Raw genomic sequence first — 21,742 nt, forward strand, 5'->3', positions numbered from 1 at the left:
TCATTCATTCATTCATTCGTTCACTCAAACCTACAAGCCAGGCCCTGTTCTAGGCACCTAGAATACAACCGTGAACAAAACAGTTCTTGCCTTTGTGGACTGTGTGTTCTATTAGGTGGGGAGAGCAACAGGCCAAATGCAAGGCAGACGACATAAAAGGTCAGATGGCGAAAAATGCTATGACAAGAATAAAAAGGGGATGAATATAAATAAAAGGGACAAGCTGTCCCAGGAGGAGGGTGTCAGGGAAGGCCTGCTGAGGAGGTAACATTTGCGTAGAGATCCGAGGCAGGGGAGGGCGGGAACCCTGAGGACAACTGCGGGAAAGGCAGTCCAGACAGAGGGAACAGCCAGTGCAAAGGCCCTGCGTCATGAGGCATGTAGCACATCCCAGGCGTGCGGGAACAGGGAGAAGGCCGCCCTGTGGGAGAGGAGCAGGCAAAGCAGGGAGCGGCAGGTGCAGTGAGGGAGGCAGGGTGCACTTCTGGGTCACACGAGGATTCTGCTTTTTACTCTTAGTGAGTTGGGTGGCTACGGGAGCATTCTGGGCACAGTCACTGTTAAGAGCTGAACTGTGCCCCCTGCAACAAATGCATGTGTTGAAGCCCTAACCCCCAGGACCTCAGAGTGTGAGTGTATTTGGAGACAGGATCTTTAAAGAGGTGATTAAGTTAAAATGAGGTCACGAGGATGGGCCCTAATCCACCATGACTGGTGTCCTTGTCAGAAGAGGAGATGAGGGCCGGGCGCGGTGGCTCATGCCTGTAATCCTAGCACTCTGGGAGGCCGAGGCAGGTGGATTGCTCAAGGTCAGGAGTTCGAGACCAGCCTGAGCGAGACCCCGTCTCTACTAAAAATAGAAAGAAATTAACTGGCCAACTAAAAATATATATAGAAAAAAATTAGCCGGGCATGGTGGCGCATGCCTGTAGTCCCAGCTACTCGGGAGGCTGAGGCAGTAGGATCGCTTGAGCCCAGGAGTTTGAGGTTGCTGTGAGCTAGGCTGTCGCCCCAGCACTCACTCTAGCCCGGGCAACAAAGTGACACTCTGTCTCAAAAAAAAAAAGAAGAGGAGATGAGGACACAGATACAGATGTATACAGAGGGAAGACCCTGTGAGGACACAGGGGGAAGATGGCCATCTACAAGCCGAGGGGAGAGGCCTCAGGAGAAACCAACCCTGCTGACACCTTGATCTTGGACTTCCAGCCTCCAGAATGGACAGAGAATAAGTTTTCTGTTGTCTGAGCCACTCAGTGAGTTGTACTCTGTTATAGCAGCCCTAGCAAATGAATATAGTCATGATCTGATTTTCATTAAACCTTGTCTCTCTGACTGTTTTGTTGGGGATGGGCCGAAGGGGCAGGAGGGCACTCAGGAGAGACCAGGTAGGAGGCTCTCAGCAAGCCGGCGAGGACCGACCCACCAGGAGGCTTAGACCAGGGATAGGAGGAGCAGTGGGAAGTGGCCGATCCTAGCCACGTGTGCTCTCCAAGTAGACCAGACAGGATTTGCTGACAGTCAGACTTGCAGTACGAGAGAAAAAAGGGATCAAGGGTGACCCCAGGTTTTTGGTGTGAGCAACTGGAAGTCCGAAGTTGCCTTTAACTGAGAAGGCAGTCTTTAAAGAGCAGTCCCTTAAGAATCTTCCTCAAATTCCTTCAGGGTCAACAAGGAAGGGTCCATATCCCATCTTCATTTTACTAACAGGAAACTAGAGCACAGGGAATGGAGCCACTGAATTAAGATCGGAAACAAAATTAGTGGCTGATTAGGATTTTATGTTGAATACCAGGGCTGATGCCAGCTAGATCACAGAGCTTACCGCAGATATTAAGAACAAAAGTTGCATGATATTTGAAATGATAAAATATCACTTTCAAAAAAGATATGAATCACCCGTGGAGAGAAATGAAGACAATTTAATTTGAGGAAATTGACCCAAACAAACAAAATTTCCTGCAAGACTGGATCAAAACCATTTGCAATATGCCTTTTAGGGGCACTGAAGACAAATTTTACATGCTCACTAATTTTGCTTAATACTCACTACCATTTCTTGGACACTTACTATGTACCAAGCAATAACCGGACTGATTTGGATTGACTGAATCACTTGATCCTCACAAATGACCCTAATGAAGTTGGTGGTACTATTTTTATCCTTGTTCTACAGATGAGGAACAAAAGGCACAAAGAGGTTAAGCGACACGCTTAGGGTCACTCAGCTAATAAGCAGTATGTCTGAGATTCAAACTCCGGCAGTTAATTCTGGAACCCGCACACTCACCTGCCTAAGGCAGCCCTGTGACTTTGGATGAATACCACCTCCTTTAAGTTTGCTTCAGTTGGTCTCTACTTCCCCCGTTCTGTTGCCCTCCCCCCAAATCTGGTGAGCAGGACCTGTAAATAACTATATGTCACTGTTTAGTGCCATCAGCAGACTTAGGGTAATGACTAAGAACTTCTCTGTGCAAATCAGAACAGATTCAGGCCGGGTGTGGTGGCTCACGCCTGTAATCCTAGCACTCTGGGAGGCCAAGGCGGGTGGATTGTTTGAGCTCAGGAGTTCAAGACCAGCCTGAGCAAGAGCAAGACCCCGTCTCTACTAAAAAAACAGAAATAAATTAGCTGGACAACTAAAAATATATATAGAAAAAATAAGCTGGGCATGGTGGCGCATGCCTGTTAATTCTGGCTACTTGGGAGGCTGAGGCAGGAGGATCGCTTGAGCCCAGGAGTTTGAGGTTGCTGTGAGCTAGGCTGACGCCACGGCACTCACTCTAGCCCGGGCAACAGAGTGAGACTCTGTCTCAAAAAAAAAAAAAAAAGTGAAAAACAGTGAATCAGAACAGATTCAGCACAGGGGAGCATGAGCACCATGGTCAAAGGTCTAGAAGCCCTTAGATAAAGGGAATGGTAGCTATCTTCAAAGATTTAAAAGTCTTTCATAGAAAGGAAGATTAGAAATGAGATTGGGAGGGTGAGTATAAATTATAATAAGTAAAACTTAATTTGAGAAGGAACTTTGTGGCAGTCAGCCTCGACAGTGGAGAGGTATCTTGGGACCTAGCGAGGGTCTTGTTCAAGCAGAGACCAGGGCACAAATGGTCAAGAACGCTGCAGAGGGGAGGAGGTGGTGGCCTGTGGTCTTCAAGGCCTCTTTCAATTATTGGATGACCACTTGTGCAAATGTATGGTCCAATGTCAGGTGTTGTTACTGTTTAATTCATCGTTTGATTTTCACATCATCTACAATGTTTTCATCAAGATCAGACTATCAGTCTGGCCTGATGACCTATGGTGACACTCTAAGAGATCTCAGGGGCAGGGATGGCACAGTGGCGGGGTCCAAGGATCTTTGTAGGCAGAATGCCTACGTGTTTGGTAATGTCTGTCCTTCTTGCAGGATTTTTGGGGGTCACTGGAAATTCCCGGAAAGATAGAGAAATAGTTCTTTTTGTATAAAACTTGGTTAGAACAAGATGAGATCATGTTGACAGGCAACAGGGAGAATTTTTAGGTAGCAAAAACCAGGGCAACATCACCTGAGGCAGCCAGCAGTTCCCTCCCTACACTGAAAAATGGCCGGTGACCTTGTCCTGCTCTCAGATTCTTCCAGCACTCCTGGGAGATGATGATTCAACAGAAAAATCTCTCCAATCTTTATTTGTTTGGGAAGAAAACCTCTTTTTCTCTAGTGGGGGGGGGACAATCTAGTCAAATGATGCATGCATTAATTCCCTGCGTCCTGGCTGGCCTGTTAGGACAGCACTATGCCTTGACCTTGAGTGGGAGACAGAGGAGGTGACGAGAGTCTGCGGTGGCACAGAGCAGGGAGACTGCCTTGGCTCAGCAGCCAGGATCATGCCGTCCAGCCCCCATTCCCAATACCGCAACAGACCCACCCAGTGGTCTAAACTCAACGGGAATATTCCACATATACCCACAGGGATTGTGAAACTTGTCTGTTAGCACTTTCAATTGAACCTTTTCATATGGCGTGTTTTAAATGGAAGCATATTTAGCAATATCCCCTTACTATAATATACGGTCATGAGTATCTTTTCCAGATGATTAAAGCTCATGAGAGACACAAAAACTTAACTGGGTGCCTAACAGGCATGGGGGTGGGCAGTGATGTTGACTGTGACTCGTCTTTAGGCAGCAGCTGTGTTTTAGTAGAAATAGCTCTGAGCTTGCAGCAGGAAAACCCTGGCTTGAAGGCTATAGCCCATCAACTTACTACCTAGGGCAGCGCTTTTTAAATGTCTACAGGGAAGGAACAGTTCTGACTGTTCAGTTGTTTTAATTTTCAATCCATCACAAATTGATGCTTTCGTAAAATATAATAAAATGCACGAACAATGAAACCCTTTTTAATTACAAGATTCAACAGACATGAAATTATTTTTTGTCAAATTGCTATAAAAGTATCTAAAATCTTGTTCTCAATTTCTGCACCTACGTGGCTGCAGATGGGAGACAAGCGGTTTGGGGGCCACCCTTGAGTAGGTGGCCTTGGGGAACTTACTCAGCCTCTGTGAGCCTCTCTATTTACTCATCTGCTTAGGTGGTGTGAGGACTGAATAAGACGATGATGATGGGTATCCATGTGTAATAGACTAAAACGGACCACTCATATTTTAATTATTGTTCTAATTAATAAAAAGAGTAGTTGAAAATGATGGCAAGGGGCCAAATTAATTTTTTTCTTTTTTTGGCAGCAAGGGTAGATGTTAACACAAAGTGATCAAGTCAGAATTCCTAGTGACAACAACTTCTCTGTGAGTCGCTCATTTCCCAAACGCAGAATTCTTAGCTGAGAGGCAGGAGCAGAGAAAGACACCGAGGGTCAAGAAACCACAACCTGGAGCTCCTGCCTGTGTCTGCCTTGCCTTTGGCTCCCTAGAGATCTGCTAGGCCTTCCAGACTTCAATTTTCCCATTTGTAGGACCCAGTGACCAGCAGTCACAACTCTGGGACAACCATTCTGGGGCCCGGTCAGACTCGCCCTTCAAACAAGATCAAAACAAACACTTTCTCCATAGAACGCCAGGGAATTCAGCCAAGCAACATGACTGGGAGCCATAGTGGGGACTCCCAGTCCCTTCGCAGACTGGTGGTGTCTGAATACACGCGTGTGCGCATACATGCACATGCACAAGAACCAGTTTGAGAGCTGAGAGGTCTCCCTAGGCAGTGGGGACTCAGGGTCCCTGCACAGGCCTGCCCATGGGGTCCTCTCTGCAGGCCTCCCAGAAGAGCCGTTGGAGGCAGATTCTGGTGCAAGAGGGGGCTGCAGCAGCGGTTGCCAAAGGTCAGAGGCTCACACCCAGATCCCAGGCTCCGGTGCTCTGCTCCCTCCCTCAGCAACAGCAGGGTGTTTCTCTCCACCATTCCCAGCCCCTCTGTTTCCCTCCGCCAGCCCACCGGCCCTCCTCTTTTCTTATTTTACATTTAAATTATCTTTCGCATAGCATAAAGGTAATATACACAAAATTAAAAACTAAGCAGTGCAGAAAGATATGAAATTAAATATAAAAGTATTTTCTCTCCATTTATCTGCCCCAGGGGTGAACTCTATTAATGATCATGTGTACATCCTTGCACAAAATGTTAATGTTTACCGAAACATGGTATGTGCCAGTATGTGTGCGTGTGTACACATGTGTATGCGACAGGTGCTCGAATAAGGCCATTTTGTTCAACATCATTTTGTTATAACGTTGATGAGAAAAACAACCCGATGCCCGGCAGGGGCTGCTGTCTGTGTGGAGTCTGCATGTTCTCCCCTCGTCTGCGTGGGCTTTCTCAGGTATTCCAGCTCCTTCCACAGCCCACAGTTGTGTGTGTCAGGTGAACTGGCATGTCTACGTGGCCCCCATCCGAGGGTGTGTGAGTGACGGGATGGTGTCCTGTCCAGGGCTGCTTCCCGCCTGGGTCCTGAGCTGCTAGGACAGTCTGTGGCCACCCACGACCCCAAGCTGTAATAACTGGGTAAGTAAGTATCTTCCTTGTTTTTATTAATTTTTGTTAAATGTATATATAGGTCACATTGATTTTAATTTTTAACATTAGAAGTGTTTTGGTCCTTATTTATATTTTTGGTGATGCTTTTGTGAAGAGAAATATGCTGTCGGAACTTCACTCTTGTAGATATCAATTAGCCTATGGTCAAACTGGTTTCATTATACGTTGTTGTGTTAAAGTTGCAGTTTTCACAAACCGACTACTTTAAGCAAGGACTTACTGTTGCTATATGACAGCTGTCCAGAAAGCATCCAGCCATTGTTAATAAGACGAGAATGGTTACGTGGCTGGATACTTTCCGGACAGCCTCGTGTATGTACATATGTATGTTATTTTTTCTTTTTGATAAATGTGATTATTCTATAGTGTGTCCACTGGCAACATTACTTTTTTCTCCCATGCTTTCTTTGACATTCAAGTTTTTGGTCTGATTTCACTTTCAAACATTTTTTTTTTCCCTACTGGGGACCGGCCCCTGTTCATTCCTCAGTCGTGGTCTACACTCGCAACACCCCCTCCCCGGCAACCCCTCTCCTGTCTTCCCTCCCAACCCCGCCATTACCTTTCCAGCCTCTGCATGGTCATGGCCAGCGTCTTGTTCAGCTCGTCGATCATCCTGCAGCCCGAGGGGTGCATGGGGAGGGAGCCGGTGCTGGAGGGGAGGTGCTGGCCGTGGCTGCCGTACTGCAGCTGGTGCTGGATCTGCGAGGGCAGGACGGTGTGGTGGTGCTGGGCCACGCTCTGCTGGCCGCTCTTCTGCGCGGCTGCGTAGGATACCAGCGAGAGGTCTGGCCCCCCCACAGGCATACAGATCATGACTTTCTTTGGAGGTAGCGGAGGCGACAGTTTCACTGGCAGACAAGGCAATTTCACAGGGGCGCCAGGATCTGCAGCAGAAGGAGGGTGAGAGGCACATGTGAGTTTGGGGGCATCAGGAGAAACCCAGAACACCCCACCTGCCTACCTGGGGACTGTGGCCATTGCGGTGGGCCCTTTAGACAAATGCATCAACTGAGGACACCAGTGTGGCAAGTGCTACTCAGCAAGCACCCACCACCTCTCGTTTTTGGCTCAAGGGGCCCTCAGGAACCCAGACATCAGTGGCATCTGTCCCACAAGCAGCCCAGGTGGTGTGGCAGTGGGGAGGCTGCATGTGATGAACTCCTCTGCTCACAGAAACCCATGGATCATCAGAGAAACCTCTTCCAGGATACGCCGTGCTGTGGTTTGGATGTGGTTCGTCCCTGCCCAAACCCATGCTGAAATTTAATTGCCAATGTAAGGATGTTGGAAGGCGGAGCTTTTGAGAGCTGGGGCCGAGTGGGAGACTTTTGGGTCACAGGGGAAGATCCCTCATGAATAGATTAATGGGGGATGAGTGAGTTCTTACTCTCGCAGAAATGGATTAGCTCCCGAGAGGGCAGTTTATTAAAAAGAGTCTGGCTTCCTCAGTTCCCCTCTCTTGCTTCCTCTCTCACGTATGATCTCTGCACACGTCAGCTCCCCTTCTGCTTCCGTCCATGAGTGGAAGCAGCCTGTGGCCCTCACCAGAAGCCTAGCGGGTGCCGGTGCCATGCTTCTTGACAGCCTGCAGAACCATGAGCCAAATCAACCTCTTTTCTTTATATATTACCCAACCTCGGGGATTCTGTTAGAGCAGCACCAAATGCACTAGGACAGGCCACGATGCTGATGGTTTTATCACTGCAGTGTGAACAGATCCTTTCAGCAGGCACCTCCCAACAGACATGGGATTAGAAGCCAGCCCTAGGTTCAAGTCCATTAACTGCGTGTCGTTTGGAAAGTGCCTTTGACATCACCAAACTTCCCTCATTGGTCACCTGGTGACGATCACCCCACCTCGGGAGGATGCTTTGTGAGGACTGGTTGCCGCGCAGCCTGGCTCACGTGCAAGCCTGGCTGCTGGGCTGGTGGGCCCACTCGCATGCCAGCCACACAGGCTGTTCAAACGCTAAGGAGGCTCCCACCAGGCACTCTAGGCTGCTGGGACCCACACAGAACCAACTCTTGGTTCCATGATAGTGCTGCTGAAGCTTCCCAGAGACACTCTACATTTAGGGGGAGCTCAGGGTCAGACCCCCATGGCATTTTTGGAAAGACTTTGCAGTCGGCTGGATTCCACATTCCTGGAGACCACCTAGCACTGGAGGGGGGCCTGTTTGAGCCCGAGGGTTGCAGGCTTGCTGGAAGCAGCACGGTGTGGAAGAGGCAGCAGGGTAGGACTGGGGAGTCTCAGTCCCACATCAGGAGCACCACATGGTTCTGACTCTTGGTCTCTGAGGTCTCAGGTTTTTCTCCAATGATCTGTCTGCCTTGAGTATGGCCTTCCTGCAGTCTACCTCCGCAGCCCTGCCAAAATGACCCTCCTAGAGTAGGAATCTGATCACGACATTGCTCAGCTGAAAACCCCTCAACGGACTAAACCTTCCTGAACTGTCTGCTGTGTGGTCCATCTCTTCATGTCCACGTTGTACCTCTGAGGTCTGCTCTGGCTTCCCTGGTTGGAAAACACCTTTCCTATGGTACCAGAAAAGCCCCTGAGCAGAGTTTCCGCTGAGGCACAGATCACTATTCTCCTGTGGGTTGTGCTTATTTGGTGGCCCACAGATTCAGGGCCTCCACCCTCAGCTAAGTCTCCCAGGTGGCCTTGGCCGTGCCCCATGAGAGCTGCCGTGGTCTTCCCCGGCCTCCTCCAGCCTCCTCCCCTCTGCAGACGACCACTGAGCACCCGGAGCGGGGCACTTCAGGCTTCCCCTTCTGCCCTTCAGATCCAGCCATCTTCTCTCACCATCTCCCACACACATCTGCCCTCATTCCCAGACTGAGTTATCTAAACTGCCTGGCGTTTCCGCGTCCCCTGGCCTTTGCATGTGACTTTCCCTCAGCTGGAATATTCTCTGCTTTGTCTTCCTGGTCAATTCCTCCTGGCCCTTCAACATCCAGCTCACAACCGACCTTCCCGAAAAGGCTTCCTTGATCACCGTATCACTCTTCCCACTCTGTATGTGCGTCCTGCCGGTGTTGACAGTGACGGCAGTGATGACGATGAGTCGTCAGACCAGTCAAGACTTACATCGTGCTTACTACGTGCACGTATTGTTCCGTGTGCTTTTCGTATCACAACAAATTTAATCCTTCAACAAGCCCGAGGGAGCCGCCAATATTACGTCACTTTTACCGATGATGAAACAGAGACTCTGAAGACACTATGCTGCACTTTCTGTTTACATAACTGTCTCCTCTCCTGGACAACAGTGACTGCGTGTAATTTGTCACTGTATCCTTAGCATCTCACTCAGTGCCCGGCTCACATCGCAAGAGGCGCAAACCATGTTTATGGGATGCGCTGAAGCTGCGATGATCTTCTGCGGGATGAACTCACACCTTCCCCAGAAACGGCCACTCTGGAGGGAGATGTGAGCATACAGTGGTGTACAGTTTGATATCATACAGCTGTGGGTGTGTGCACACTGAACTGCTGATCTGACAGCTAAGATACGGAGAAATCTAAGAATTTCAGGGGCCCTGATAAGACTGCTCCCCTAACATCAAAATGCACACCAGTCATAAGCATAAGGCTCCTGCATGCTCACCCCAAGGCTCATCCTGTCCACTGTGGTCCCCCATGGACACGATGCAAGGTAACCATGTTCAGGAACTTAACAGGCAGTGCCAGCTAATTCCAAAGTGCTGAGATGCAGAAACTCAACACCTTCATCCTGTTCCTGTTCTTGAAGGGTCCCCTCCTGGGGCTCGTGGAAGCTGCAGTGCAAACCTAGCGGATGCAGTGTGTCTGCAAGTACTGAGGGTTTTCCTCCAGGGCCCCTTCACCCATGGCCCTTCATCTGCAGGTTCTGGTTCTCTGTATAAGGTAGGTACATGCTCATTGGCTTGGTCAGGAGAAAGGAGAACTAGAAAGGCAGAGTAGAATTCTCTGCCTAGGGAGGGGCAGAGATCACGTTGAGTTCTGCCTGTCTTATTAAGCGGTAGCTTCCTGTGCTCAATTCGCCATTTCCTGTCACTACTTCCATAGCAAAACTTACTTGGTTTCATCAACTGGAAAATCAGCCAAGTGGGTCCCGGGAATTCTATGAAAAGAGGCAAGGAAGAAACCACCAGCCGGATGGTCACTCTTACTGTTCCAGAAAAGGCATGTGGGGCCATGGGGAGCCCCCTCTTCCTGCCTGCATCTCCCTTCTGGCTGCTTCACTACACCTGGCTATAAATTAAATAAGGGCAGAGAACAAAAGCGAATCATTTGAAATCATGGTTGGCTCCATGGATTTGGCAGGAAATTGAAAAAAAAGGCTAAAATCAGGTGGAATTGTCTGCTTCCTGTGAATTAGCTGTGCTGTTCCTATTATTCCCCAACATTGTGGGTAACTGGGGAGTGGCTGGGCAGCTCAGGTCTTTGTTCATGTGGCAATGCCTATTTTTATATTTTTGTGACATCTTAATGCCAGGTCATTCCAGATCTGGAGGCATGATGTGGAACGAGCTGTACACCATGTGTCATTCTGAATCTCCGTCCATCCTTGTGTCTTCCTATCCGTCTCAATCGTCTGTGTTCTTCGGTCCATTGCCCACTACACCAGCCTGGGACCTCTTCTCTTACTGTGTGGATAATGGGGTCCCAGCCCTCTAATCCACCCCCGCCCTGTGCCAGACATCTTCCTGAGGCACCCACTGGTCATGCTTGGGGTCCACATTGGCTCCACACACCCGTCCACACTGCAAGTCCAAGTGCGACTCTCAGTCTGGGCTCCACCAGGCGCCTCCTACCCTAAATCTCCTTGGCTTACTAGTCTGGCCTCTGGGTTTCCAGTAACCACACTCGTTCCCTCTTCAGGGCCTCTCTTGTACCCACCTCCCAAAACGCCTTTCCCGCTCCTGCCTGATGATCAACACTTCATTTGCCCTTCAAGGCACAACTGAAGACTCACTTTCCCCGGGCAGCCTTTCCTTCCCGAACCCTTGCAACCCCCACAGTCAGTAGCCCCTTCACTGCTGCTCTGTTTTGCGCTGGTCCTGCTGGCTCCATGCGTGTTAGCCTTGTCTTCCCAACTGGCTTCTGGATGGCTCCTCCTACGTGTGCCTCAGCAGTCCCCAAGCCTGGGATGGGGGTGCATCAGGATCACACCAATGCACACCCCAAACTTCCCCTTCTCAGGGATTCTAGGGTGGGGTCTGGTATCACATTTCTAAAAAGTCAGGGTTTAAAAACCACTCTTGGCCTCTTACTCTTGTCCTTTTTTGTGAACAAAGGGGCAACTGTTTCTTACAGTCCTTGGACTACCCACAACTTCGCCTGACACTTGCTAAACGTTCATATTCCCAGGCTTCACCTGACCTGCTGAACAGGAATCTCCGGGCCAGGTACCTGATTTTAAAATGCTTCCTAGGTGCTTATCATACAGAAAAAGCTGAGGTTCACTGAGTCAGGGGTGCTAAGATGCTCGGAGTATGATGCTGCCCGAGGCTGGGATATCGTGGCACGACACCCCAGGTCATCGGATAGTCTCCAGGTTCTATTTCTACACTCCAAATGTGAAAGATGTAAAAGATCAATTTGCCCTAAAGCAATTTACTAAAGGCTCATTTGCCTAAAACCTATCCACCTAATGACTTTCTGGTCTAAATTTAAAATGTGCAATTAAAGGATATCTTTTAAACCAATTTGTCTAATGGCACTTCCAATTGAATTTTGTAAAAATCATTTATCATTGAGCATTTTGTACATGATAAGATGTCTTATATCCTTGTGGGTGGGTTTTTCTATTTCATTTGCTTTAGAACACTTTAACAAACAGAGAAACATTACAGCCAATACTCATTTCTGCTTAGTGCGGCTGCTACCTTTTTGCAGTAAGGATGACAAAGTGAGATGAGTAGGGCAGGACTGTACCAAATGGCACCATTTTTTTCCCCCCAAGATGCCAACTTCTTAGAGTAGAGTTTCATCAACCTCACTGATGCCCAGGAGAGGCGAGTTCCTGGGCCTCACCTTCAAAATTCTGATTGGGTGGGTCTACATGGGGCCTGGCCAGCAGTCTGCTTGTAAGTGAGCTCCCAGATATCTACACAGACGGAAACCACACTTGGTGCCCCAAGTTACTAAGTGGCTAAGAAACACAAAACCATTTCTAAACTCTGTCAGACTAAAAATGTAAGAAAAATTATAAAATCATGCACTCTTGCAGCTCTGTTAGCTTCAGCAGACTGCTGATGCTCAGTTTTTCAGTCTGTGAAATGGGGATCAAATAACATGTCATGGAACTATTCTGAAAATCAAATAAGATAAAGTATATCAACTGCATAGCACAGTGCCTGGTCCTCATTTACTCAAAAAATGGAAACTGTAATTCTTGTTGCTATCAGCAGCCTTGTTATTGAATTGTTTCCTTCAGGAAGCCCATCCTCCCTGGGGCGGGTGTGGGTGCCTGCCCAGTGGACTCTCAGTGGCCACATGCGTCCCTTTGTCGCAGCCTTTCCTACAGAGTTGACTCAATCCATTTCATTTTCCTTGACTTGTTGCTGACTTTTGCTTGCAGGGGGGGAGATGTGATGTTATTACAGTAATTAAATCACCTCGAGTATGGCTATTTCCTTACCTGTGTTACCCGCTAGCAGGTGCACAGTAAGTGCTCAATAAACTTCTGTTTTTCCTTCTCATCATGTCTTCAGGGCGATGGGAAAAGTTAGAACTTAGTGACCAGTTTCTGCTACATTAAGGATCTGCTAATCAAAGTGTGACTGTGGACCTTGTGACCTGGGAGCTTGCCAGGAATGCAGATTCTCAGGGCTCTGCCCAGACCTTCTGACAAGATCCCCAGGGGACAATTCACAATCAGGTCTCAGAAGCACCCCTGAGAGAGGCACTTCCTTCTGAACAGGCTGCTCTCTCCATAGGCAAAATGACAAACGCCCAGGGCCTTCCAGAGGAGTCGATTCAGCCCAGTGGTGCTCTTAGCGGGTTTGGCAGGGGCTGCAGGAAGATGCGCTGCAGGCTGAGGGCAGAATGTACTGGTGAAAGCTCCACTGGCTTAGAACTCAGAACAGCTAGGGGTTAAGCACAGCTCCAAGACCAAGAAGCTCTGTCGTTCTGCCTAAGACACTTAGCCTTCCTGAGCCTCAGGGAGTACTGCCACCACGTAGGTCTGTCATGAGAAGTAAATAGATTAACGTCTCTGCAGCCTCCATGTAAGGTGCTGAGGGGCCAAGGGGGCTGACAGCTGAGGCCTGCCTTGGCATGGAGCTGAGTCACCCTAGAGGAAGAGAAATCCTCCACAAGTTATGTTGTTCTAATTTTACAAAGTCCCCATACACGTTAGCAGAGGGGCCGAGTATAAAATACCCCCAAGTACAGTCCTCGACTCATCACCGTTCAACAAATGTAGTCTTGATTCTGAAATGAACATCGTAATACATTCCCTGCCTCTGCCGTGGGTTGTTTTGAGGGTCTGGCAGGATCACGTGAACATGCTTTATAAATTGCAAAGCATCATATATATTTGCAGGGTTGCTAATAGGATTCTTGCCACATTTCTGAAAAATCTACCTATCCTGACACTTTCCAGCCTGGGGTGGGAAGAATGGAAGCCAATGAAGCAACAGAGAGTGTGTTTACGATGTGGTGGTGCTATCATAAGTAAGTAGGTGAAAAACGCAGTGGTGATTGGAACCCAAGTCAAGTAGGACTGCAAAGAGGGTTCCAAAGAACACTTTTGCGGTTCTCTGTGCTTGCAACCAAACACTGCAGCAGGAGGAGGAGGAGAGGCCGTCCGGGTTGCAGTGTGTTGTTCTGCCGCACACCGCACTGCATCGGCTAGCGCATGAGAACATAGAACTGGGAGTCAGAAAACCCAGATTCTTTGCTACTAACTAGATGAGGGAGACATCTAACCTTCTTGGGACTCAGTCTCTTTACCACTAAAGATCCTGGGATAAAAATATCTCCTTTACCTGGACAGCACCTCGCTGAATAAAATGCTTTGCATCTGTCTCATGTGTGATATTGATCAATTATCGGAGGACACACACTACCGCTTGCATTCCTAAAGACAGTGGTGGCTGGCCCTGCTGGGGCACACACAAAGCTCTCCACATGCTGACTTGCTTCTGCAGCCAGACTGATTGAGATGCAGTGTATTCATAAAACTGTCTCTGCTGATGGAGTGGAAGAAGCAAAAACAACCAGTTTCTGAGAACAACGAAAATAAACCGAAACTGTGAATGTCACAGAGCCATAAAACCCAAGAGGGCTGTATTTCCAAACATGACACAGCTCTGGCTTATGGCTTCAGACAAGCAAATGAAAAGTCAAGATTACTTCTGAAGTCGGTTCCTGCACCGTAGGGCTGTAGCCTACACACAGAGTTAAGTGTGGGCTAAATGAATACACCCCTGGCCTCTTTGCTCACCACCATAGATGAACTTTTAAATTAGCACCTGCTGCAGAAGCCCATTTATGACTGCTGCTGTATTAGCAGTCCTTGTCGATGACAGTAGCACTTCGTGTCTAATGAACAAAGGTGTTGTAAGAATTTCTCAGTCATTTGCCACCTGGATTCAGTGGGTTAGAATCTCTGATCTCCTTTCATGGATACAGGTATTTTGCCTGAACACATAAAGGCCTATTAGAAGTGTATATGGAACTTAAATGAGAATCCATTGTCACTAACCTACTATTAATAAATCAGATTCCCCTTGGCTGCAAGAAGGAGCTCATAGGAGCTCCATCAATTCCTTCAGAATACCAGACCACCCTAGGGACGACAAGGCAGCCTGGCATTTTGCCTTGGTCAAAGGCAAAATGTGCTGACTGACCCCTGGTGGTGAGAGGGATGGTGGAGGGAAATAGTAGTTAAAAAAAGGTATTTGTGTTAAATGCCCAACCCTAGCTATCCCTCCCAAGCCAGGCCAGCAAGTGAGAACTACAGCTGACAGCGAGGAGTATGTCCTGAGACCTGGAGTCCTAAAATTGAGGGCCACGACAGCGTACACATCACCAGCACCAGCAGCTGTTTCAGAGCCACCTTCCACAAAGGAACATTTGAAAAATATTTTTCAATCTTATTTTTAATGGACAGATAGTAATTGTATATATTGACGGGGTACCATGTGACATTTTGCTACGTGTTTACAATGTAGAATGATTAAATCTGGCTAATTAATAGATCCATCATCTCATATATTTAGGATTTTTCGGTGGTGAAAAGATTTAAAACCTACTCTTTTAGCAATTTTGAAATATACAAGGCATTATTAAATGTACCCTCCCAAGACCACCTGGGAAGATGACAATGAGTCGGGAGGACCATGGCTCACTGAGACAGAGGTGCTGGGCAGGGGAGGGGGGTCGTTCACCAGTTAACTGAGTCCCTTGGCATGTCACTCTCGCAGGGCATGCAATTCAGTTAGACTTTTTTTTTTTTTTTTAAGTAAAATGACACATTATTCATTGCCAGGGAATTGCTCCAAAAGAGCCAAAATAGTAGATGTCCCTATAATCGTGGGGACAAACACCTGTTGAGAAGATCAGTGACTATTTTGATAGAAATTATAAATCACCTATAAAAATGGATTATATTATTTATTTTTGCAGCGGTGGACTAGTGCTACTGCTCCCAGGGAGACTGGGAGAGAGGAGTGTCCTTCAGTTGATAACCAAGGTGTTGCATCTGAGCCTTCTGCAAGACAAGCTAAAGGAAGGTGAGAATTCCAGAGGACAGATGAAAATAGCATTGACCCCACGGAGCCCACGCTGGGCAGGCCATGGAGGGCTGCTGTTGGTGACTGTCCCGGACACAGCTGAGAAGGAATTGAATCGAAATGACAAAGTGATGAGGGCGAGAATAAACACGTTCGTCTACTCTCAGAACACTCGAGCCAGGGCATATCTGTGAAGTTTGATGGAAGTAAATTTAGATCATATAAAAGGAAATACTACAGAGACTATATATGGAGCTAGTATGAATATTCATGGCAAAGGTGTAAATAAGTTCAAGCTAGAACCATAAATATTTTAAAGGAAAATAAGGACGGCTACAGCTCATCTCTAATCTTGCATCTCTCGGATATAAGATAGCTATTCACTGTTGGAAGTCACACTTATATTTCTTGCATTTATAGTGGTGGTGGTGGCTGCTCTACCCATCTGTAGTTGGTGTCTATAAGAGCATGCCCACTTCCCCTTGAAATTCCTCGTGCACTCCCTGAGACCTAGGGCTGTACCACGAGTTTGACTAATACGGTGATTGTCACGTTCTAACTGCTACTCTTTTAAGGGGTTGCTTTTCCATCTAGGTTATCATGATTCCTTCAAACACTGCAGAACACAGGAGAATCAGATTTAATTTATGGCAGAACTCAGAACTGGAGACTGAAGCAAGTATCCTGCTATGAACTCACAGGCCAACCATCCAACTCCTCCTAAATGCCTGCAGTGACAGGGGCTTCTCTCCCTCACGAGGCCTCCTGCTGGGCTAAGTACTCAGCAGGGTACAGGGCAGACTAACTCCCCGCCCTCATGAAACTTATCCCCAGACATTTTGAAAATGTACAGGAAGAACCAGGGGCAGCAGCTCAGTGCCCTTTGCAATTTCACGTTGATGTTTGACATCCCCCAGTTACGTCTGTACATCCAGTTGTGAATCCATCCAGCGGCATCATTGTCCATCTTATCCCCAAGAACACCAAGGACACGGGCTTGGCTAAAATCATGCAATCGCTGCTGACAGTCCACAACCGCCACCTACTTCTTCCTTCCAAGTTAAATCCCTCGTGGTGGCATTCAAAGCTCTCCACAGTTTCCCTGCAAACCACTTTTCAGCCCCATCTTTCATTACGACACTACAAGAATCCTATGTTCCTGTCAAGTGGTGCTGTTTGTTATGTCTCGAACATAATAAACCTTGTACTCATGTGCCTTTGTGTACTCTGCTTCTTGTTTAAGAACAACCTGCTCTTCCAATCCTACCTGTCAAAATCTTACTCATCATTAAGGCTTGTTTTAAATACATGCTCCTCAATGATGCTTTTTTGGATTCTTTCAAAAGGATTTGATCTCTTACTATTTGAATTTCTTCAGAGCCATGTTTATACCTCTTCCTATTAAACATTTTCTGTAGCTTATCACAGCCTGTAGTTCCTACCGTTGACGGCCTTAACAATTTTTGTACACTACATAAGGGCTGGCAGAGCACCATGCATATAGCGCACACTCAAAGCTTAAGCACTGAGTGAATTAAATCTCCAACCTAACAGTGCTACAAAAAAAAGACAGGTGTTTCGCTATGATCTTTGTCCTGGTCACAGACGTCAGAGCACCCTTTAAGAAATGTTTTAAAATGTTTTAAATAAGATAATCCTCATATGTACTGTGAAAAGAACTGCATTTTGAGAAAAGAAAACCAAGACTGGAAAAACAAGGAAAAATGGGTATAAAAATGGGCATACAAAGTTAATTCAGGTAATTTCCTTGTTTATATTCTGTATTGTTTATATTTTTTTGCTTTCTGTTTATTGTAAGTTTTAACATCTTAAATACCCTTCTGGGGCTGGGGAGAGACTGGTGGCGGGGGGGGGGGGGGGGCGGTTTGGCCAATTTGTAGAGAGAGTAAGGGCTCAGCCGGGAGCAAGCCTTCGAGATGCAAACGAACCTGTCCATTCCTCTTCTATGGGGCCTCTGCACCCCAGGACACATTATTCTTCTGTCTTAAAATCATCCCAGGGCCAGGTGCCAGGCACCTTGAGACCACCCCTATAGCTTAGAGCCTGCTGAAATTATTCAAACCAGCCAGTCCTAAATTGTTCACCTGCATTTCCACAAAACCCCAATAAAGCCCTTGACCTTGGCTTTCCCCTCACTCCTGCTTTCTGCTCCCCCTGACCCCCCTGCTCCACGTGCCCTGTGTGGTGAGCAGAGCCTCCTGTCTCTAGGGCCTCCCAGTATAATAAACCTTGTGACCTCACTTGACTGACCATCACATAATGAACACAGAACACCCTGCAAGTATCAGTCACCAAGCAAGTGTAAACCTTAAGCCTCATTAGGATGCTTCCATGTTACAACCCATTTTTTTCCATGTAAAGACACACTTTTTCATAAAGTCCAAGTTCCCAGCAGTCCAACCCTCGGTTTTCTTGCACTGTCGGGAATGCTGGGAGAGAAGGCAGGGACAGAGGCAGAAGTAGCCAAATGATTCTGTAGGGTTGGAGAGGACACAGGAGGGAGAGGGGATATTAGGGTGCAATAGCAGGAAAAGAATCAGCAACAGAGCAACGTAATGAAATTCCATATCAGAAGGTGACTGAAGAACAGGGACCGTGTCCACGACACTAGAGAGACAGCTATAAACAGGAATGTTGGTCTTGGCTTGACAAGCACTGGATAGAGGATTCTCATTAGACACTCACAGGCGCCGGGGCTGAAAACACCACAGGGCACAGATGCCATTTGTCAGGTAAAACTGTATTTGCAAACACCTTGGTAACGCTGAAACTAGCAGTCAACTGAGTTCTGAGAATATGGTACGTTTCCTTGTATTTCAGGTTCTAAAGACAGTGCAAATAAATCCTAGGCAGGTGCAGATTGTCAGAAGAACTTGTTTTTAAGGATCAGTGATAGTTTCCTTTCTTTGCTGAACTGTCAGTCTCTAATTGTGGTCAGCTGCTTGCCGTGTGATGCACCCTTGCTCCTGACTCTTCCATAGACTTTCTCCTTCTGGTCTGTTTTGAAACCCAACCCAACGGAACTCAGGTCCTCCTCTTTATAACTAAGTGCCTTGAGTCCATTATTTATTTTTGAAAGACTAGATAATTGTTTATCTCTGAAATTCTTATAACAGGAGACTTCAGAGATCTCTTTCTTTCTCCCTGTTATGTGAGAACGGAGCAGGAAGGCAGCTGTCTATAAGCCAGGAAGAGAGCCCTCACCAGAACAGAACCCTCCCAGACCTTGATCTTGGACTTTCCAGCCTCCAGAACTGTGAGAAAATAAATTTCTGCTGAATAAGCCACCCAGTCAATGTTATTTTGTTATGGTAGCCCAAGATGGCTAACACAAGGTAGAAAAAGAACAAAGCAGGCCTGGCACGGTGGCTCACGCCTGTAATCCTAGCCCTCTGGGAGGCCGAGGCGGGTGGATCGCTCGAGGTCGGGAGTTCGAGACCAGCCTGAGCAAGACCCCGTCTCTACTAAAAATAGAAATAAATTATCTGGCCAACTAAAAATATATATACAAAAAATTAGCCGGGCATGGTGGCGCATGCCTGTAGTCCCAGCTACTCGGGAGGCTGAGGCAGTAGGATCGCTTAAGCCCAGGAGTTTGAGGTTGCTGTGAGCTAGGCTGACGCCACGGCACTCACTCTAGCCTGGGCAACAAAGTGAGACAAGAACAAAGCAGATTTTCTGACTGCTTAAGTGGATTAAAACATACAAAACTGAAAAGCAAAGAAAGCTGATGATTTAAAAAAAATTGGGGAATGGGCATCTTGGTGGAGATGGTATAAAGTTTTGGTTATAAGTGAGAACTCTGGACTCAAACAAAATGGGTCCATGCCTGTCTCGCCACTTACTAGCTATGTAACCGTAGCCAAGTCCTTTAACTGCTCTGGATTTCATGCTCATCTTCTGTGAAAAGGAGGTAATAACAATAATGGTATCTACCTCGGAGTACTAAATGGTACATGGTAAAGTTCTCAAAAAATGCTCGCTGCCATTACTATTGCCCAAGTGTGAACATCACCCTGTGGAGTCCAGCAACCATGTCAGATGATTATCCCTCATGCAGCTGGCACACACGGGGCACCTGCGTGCGGAAGGCATGGATTATTCATGTGGAGTTTAACATTTGACCTTTGGAGCCAGGATACCTGGAGAGGTGACTGATGAAAACTTAGAAAGGCAGGAGACAGTGGCTTTTGCTGCCATCACCCTTCTCTTCCAGGGTCATCCATCATTCTAAGAAGGATGCATTGTGAGACTCGGTTCACCTCAGATCACATTCATTACACAGCCAGCTCTGTCTGACACTGTACTTCCAGAAAGGAAGGAATCCAATGTCCAACAGCTCCCGACCTCGTATTATATGCCACTGCCCAGGCTGATGTTGGAGGAGATGAGAAGGAAGAGGACGACAAAAGAAAAGAAGACAGTTTGGGAGAGTGAGAGAGCTTCTCTCCGACTGGCTGACGAACAGAGAAAAATTGTAAGACAAACAGCTTCCAAGTTAATTATGGTTTTCCTGATAGAGAGGAAGCAAATGCCAAAGTAGAGATATTTCTGCGTGTCTTTCCCTGCTTGTGAACTTGGAAACAGCTCTGGTTCAGCCTCATATTTCCTCTATTCTACCAGACCATTAACCACTGTCACTCTCCATTAATCACACTAGATGTCTTTCAATTGTCCTGTGTTTCCTTTCAAACATGTCAACAAAACAACAGACACTGAGAACATACTGAAACGCATAGGTCTCAATTTAGAGTTCTGGAATTCTTAGTTTATTAATTCCTTTTGACGTAGCCCAGATGTCTCTGGAGTAATTAGTAACAGAACAGGGTTAACGTAGCTGCTTCACGGTGATGCAGATTCGTTATGACTGATTGCTCACTTACAAAAATTAAGCAAGTCTAATTGAATTTAAACCCAAAAGGGTAGCACTAGACTCACAGTCCACAGACTTCCTTACTTGTCTTGTCTTTATCATATTTTAGAGGTTACCAGCTACAGGTATGGTGAAGGTATTAGCTTTCATGTACTTTTTATTCATTTGATCCAAGCTATACGGAGGTGATGAGCACAGATAATACAGTCTGCTCTCCTGGGAAGAGACCAGGGAAGCCAAAGAGATTAGGCCAATGTAGACACCTTTGGTCTTTCACATGTACAGAGTCCTGTGGATACCAGGCCACCTAAGCTCTTGGGCTCACAGATAAAGCTCAAGTTGCATCCATTAATTAGATAACTTTATAAATTAGAAGGGGGTGTTCGTTAAGAAATTCTGTCCACTCTTCTTTAACCATGTCTCACCTACTGGTCTGGTCTCTCTCTTCTCAGTGCTATCTGTCAGATGCTTGTTAGCTCATATTTCAGTGACTTTAATAGTCTCTTAAACAGTCTCCCGTCTCAGATCAGTATAATTATTCAACTAGTGATTCTGGAGTACCTGGCCTAGAGCTGTAGTCTGGGAGGCAGCTTCTCTGATAGGCGTTCAACCTTCTCTTCCTGCTCATTCTACACAGTAGCCCAGGAAGATACATTTTAAAGGCTAGTTTGTAGCACATCCCTCCCCTGCTCCAACACCTCCAAAGGCCTAGGGAATAAAATCTAAATCTTTGCATGCCTTTACCTAGCGAACCCTGTCTCTCAGTACACCTCGGAATGACGCCTCCAGTCCAGCAGAGGCAACTCTTCAAAGACCCAAAACATTGCCACCTCTGAGCCTTTGTCCAGGGTCCGCTTTCCTAGGATGCCCTTCACGCTTAACAAGTTAGCTCAAGACTCAGTCTCCTCCTGTAACCCCTTTACCAGACCACACTGAACTACAAGAAATACTCTTTATAGCAGTCACTTGAGCACTCTATTTTATATATGTATATGTATGCATTGAACTGTCATACACTTGAATTCGCTTTGATACTTCGCACAGTATTCTGCCTACAGTACGGGTGTTAAATAATTATGTATT

The 21,742-nt window shown here is 47.0% G+C and overlaps 1 protein-coding gene across 6 annotated transcripts in view; it reads right to left on the reverse strand.

Annotated features, from left to right (window-relative positions):
• PHACTR1 (phosphatase and actin regulator 1) overlaps positions 1 to 21,742 on the reverse strand; it is a 499,845-nt gene that overhangs the window by 63,088 nt on the left and 415,015 nt on the right. For all 6 annotated transcript variants that reach the window (XM_045551755.1, XM_045551754.1, XM_045551756.1 and 3 more), the window contains one exon: positions 6,596 to 6,920. In XM_045551755.1, the coding sequence (XP_045407711.1) occupies positions 6,596 to 6,920 (325 nt within the window). The remainder of the gene's footprint in view (positions 1 to 6,595; positions 6,921 to 21,742) is intronic.

The sequence above is a fragment of the Lemur catta genome, chromosome 5 (assembly GCF_020740605.2).
Source record: "Lemur catta isolate mLemCat1 chromosome 5, mLemCat1.pri, whole genome shotgun sequence".
Lineage (NCBI taxonomy): Eukaryota > Metazoa > Chordata > Mammalia > Primates > Lemuridae > Lemur > Lemur catta.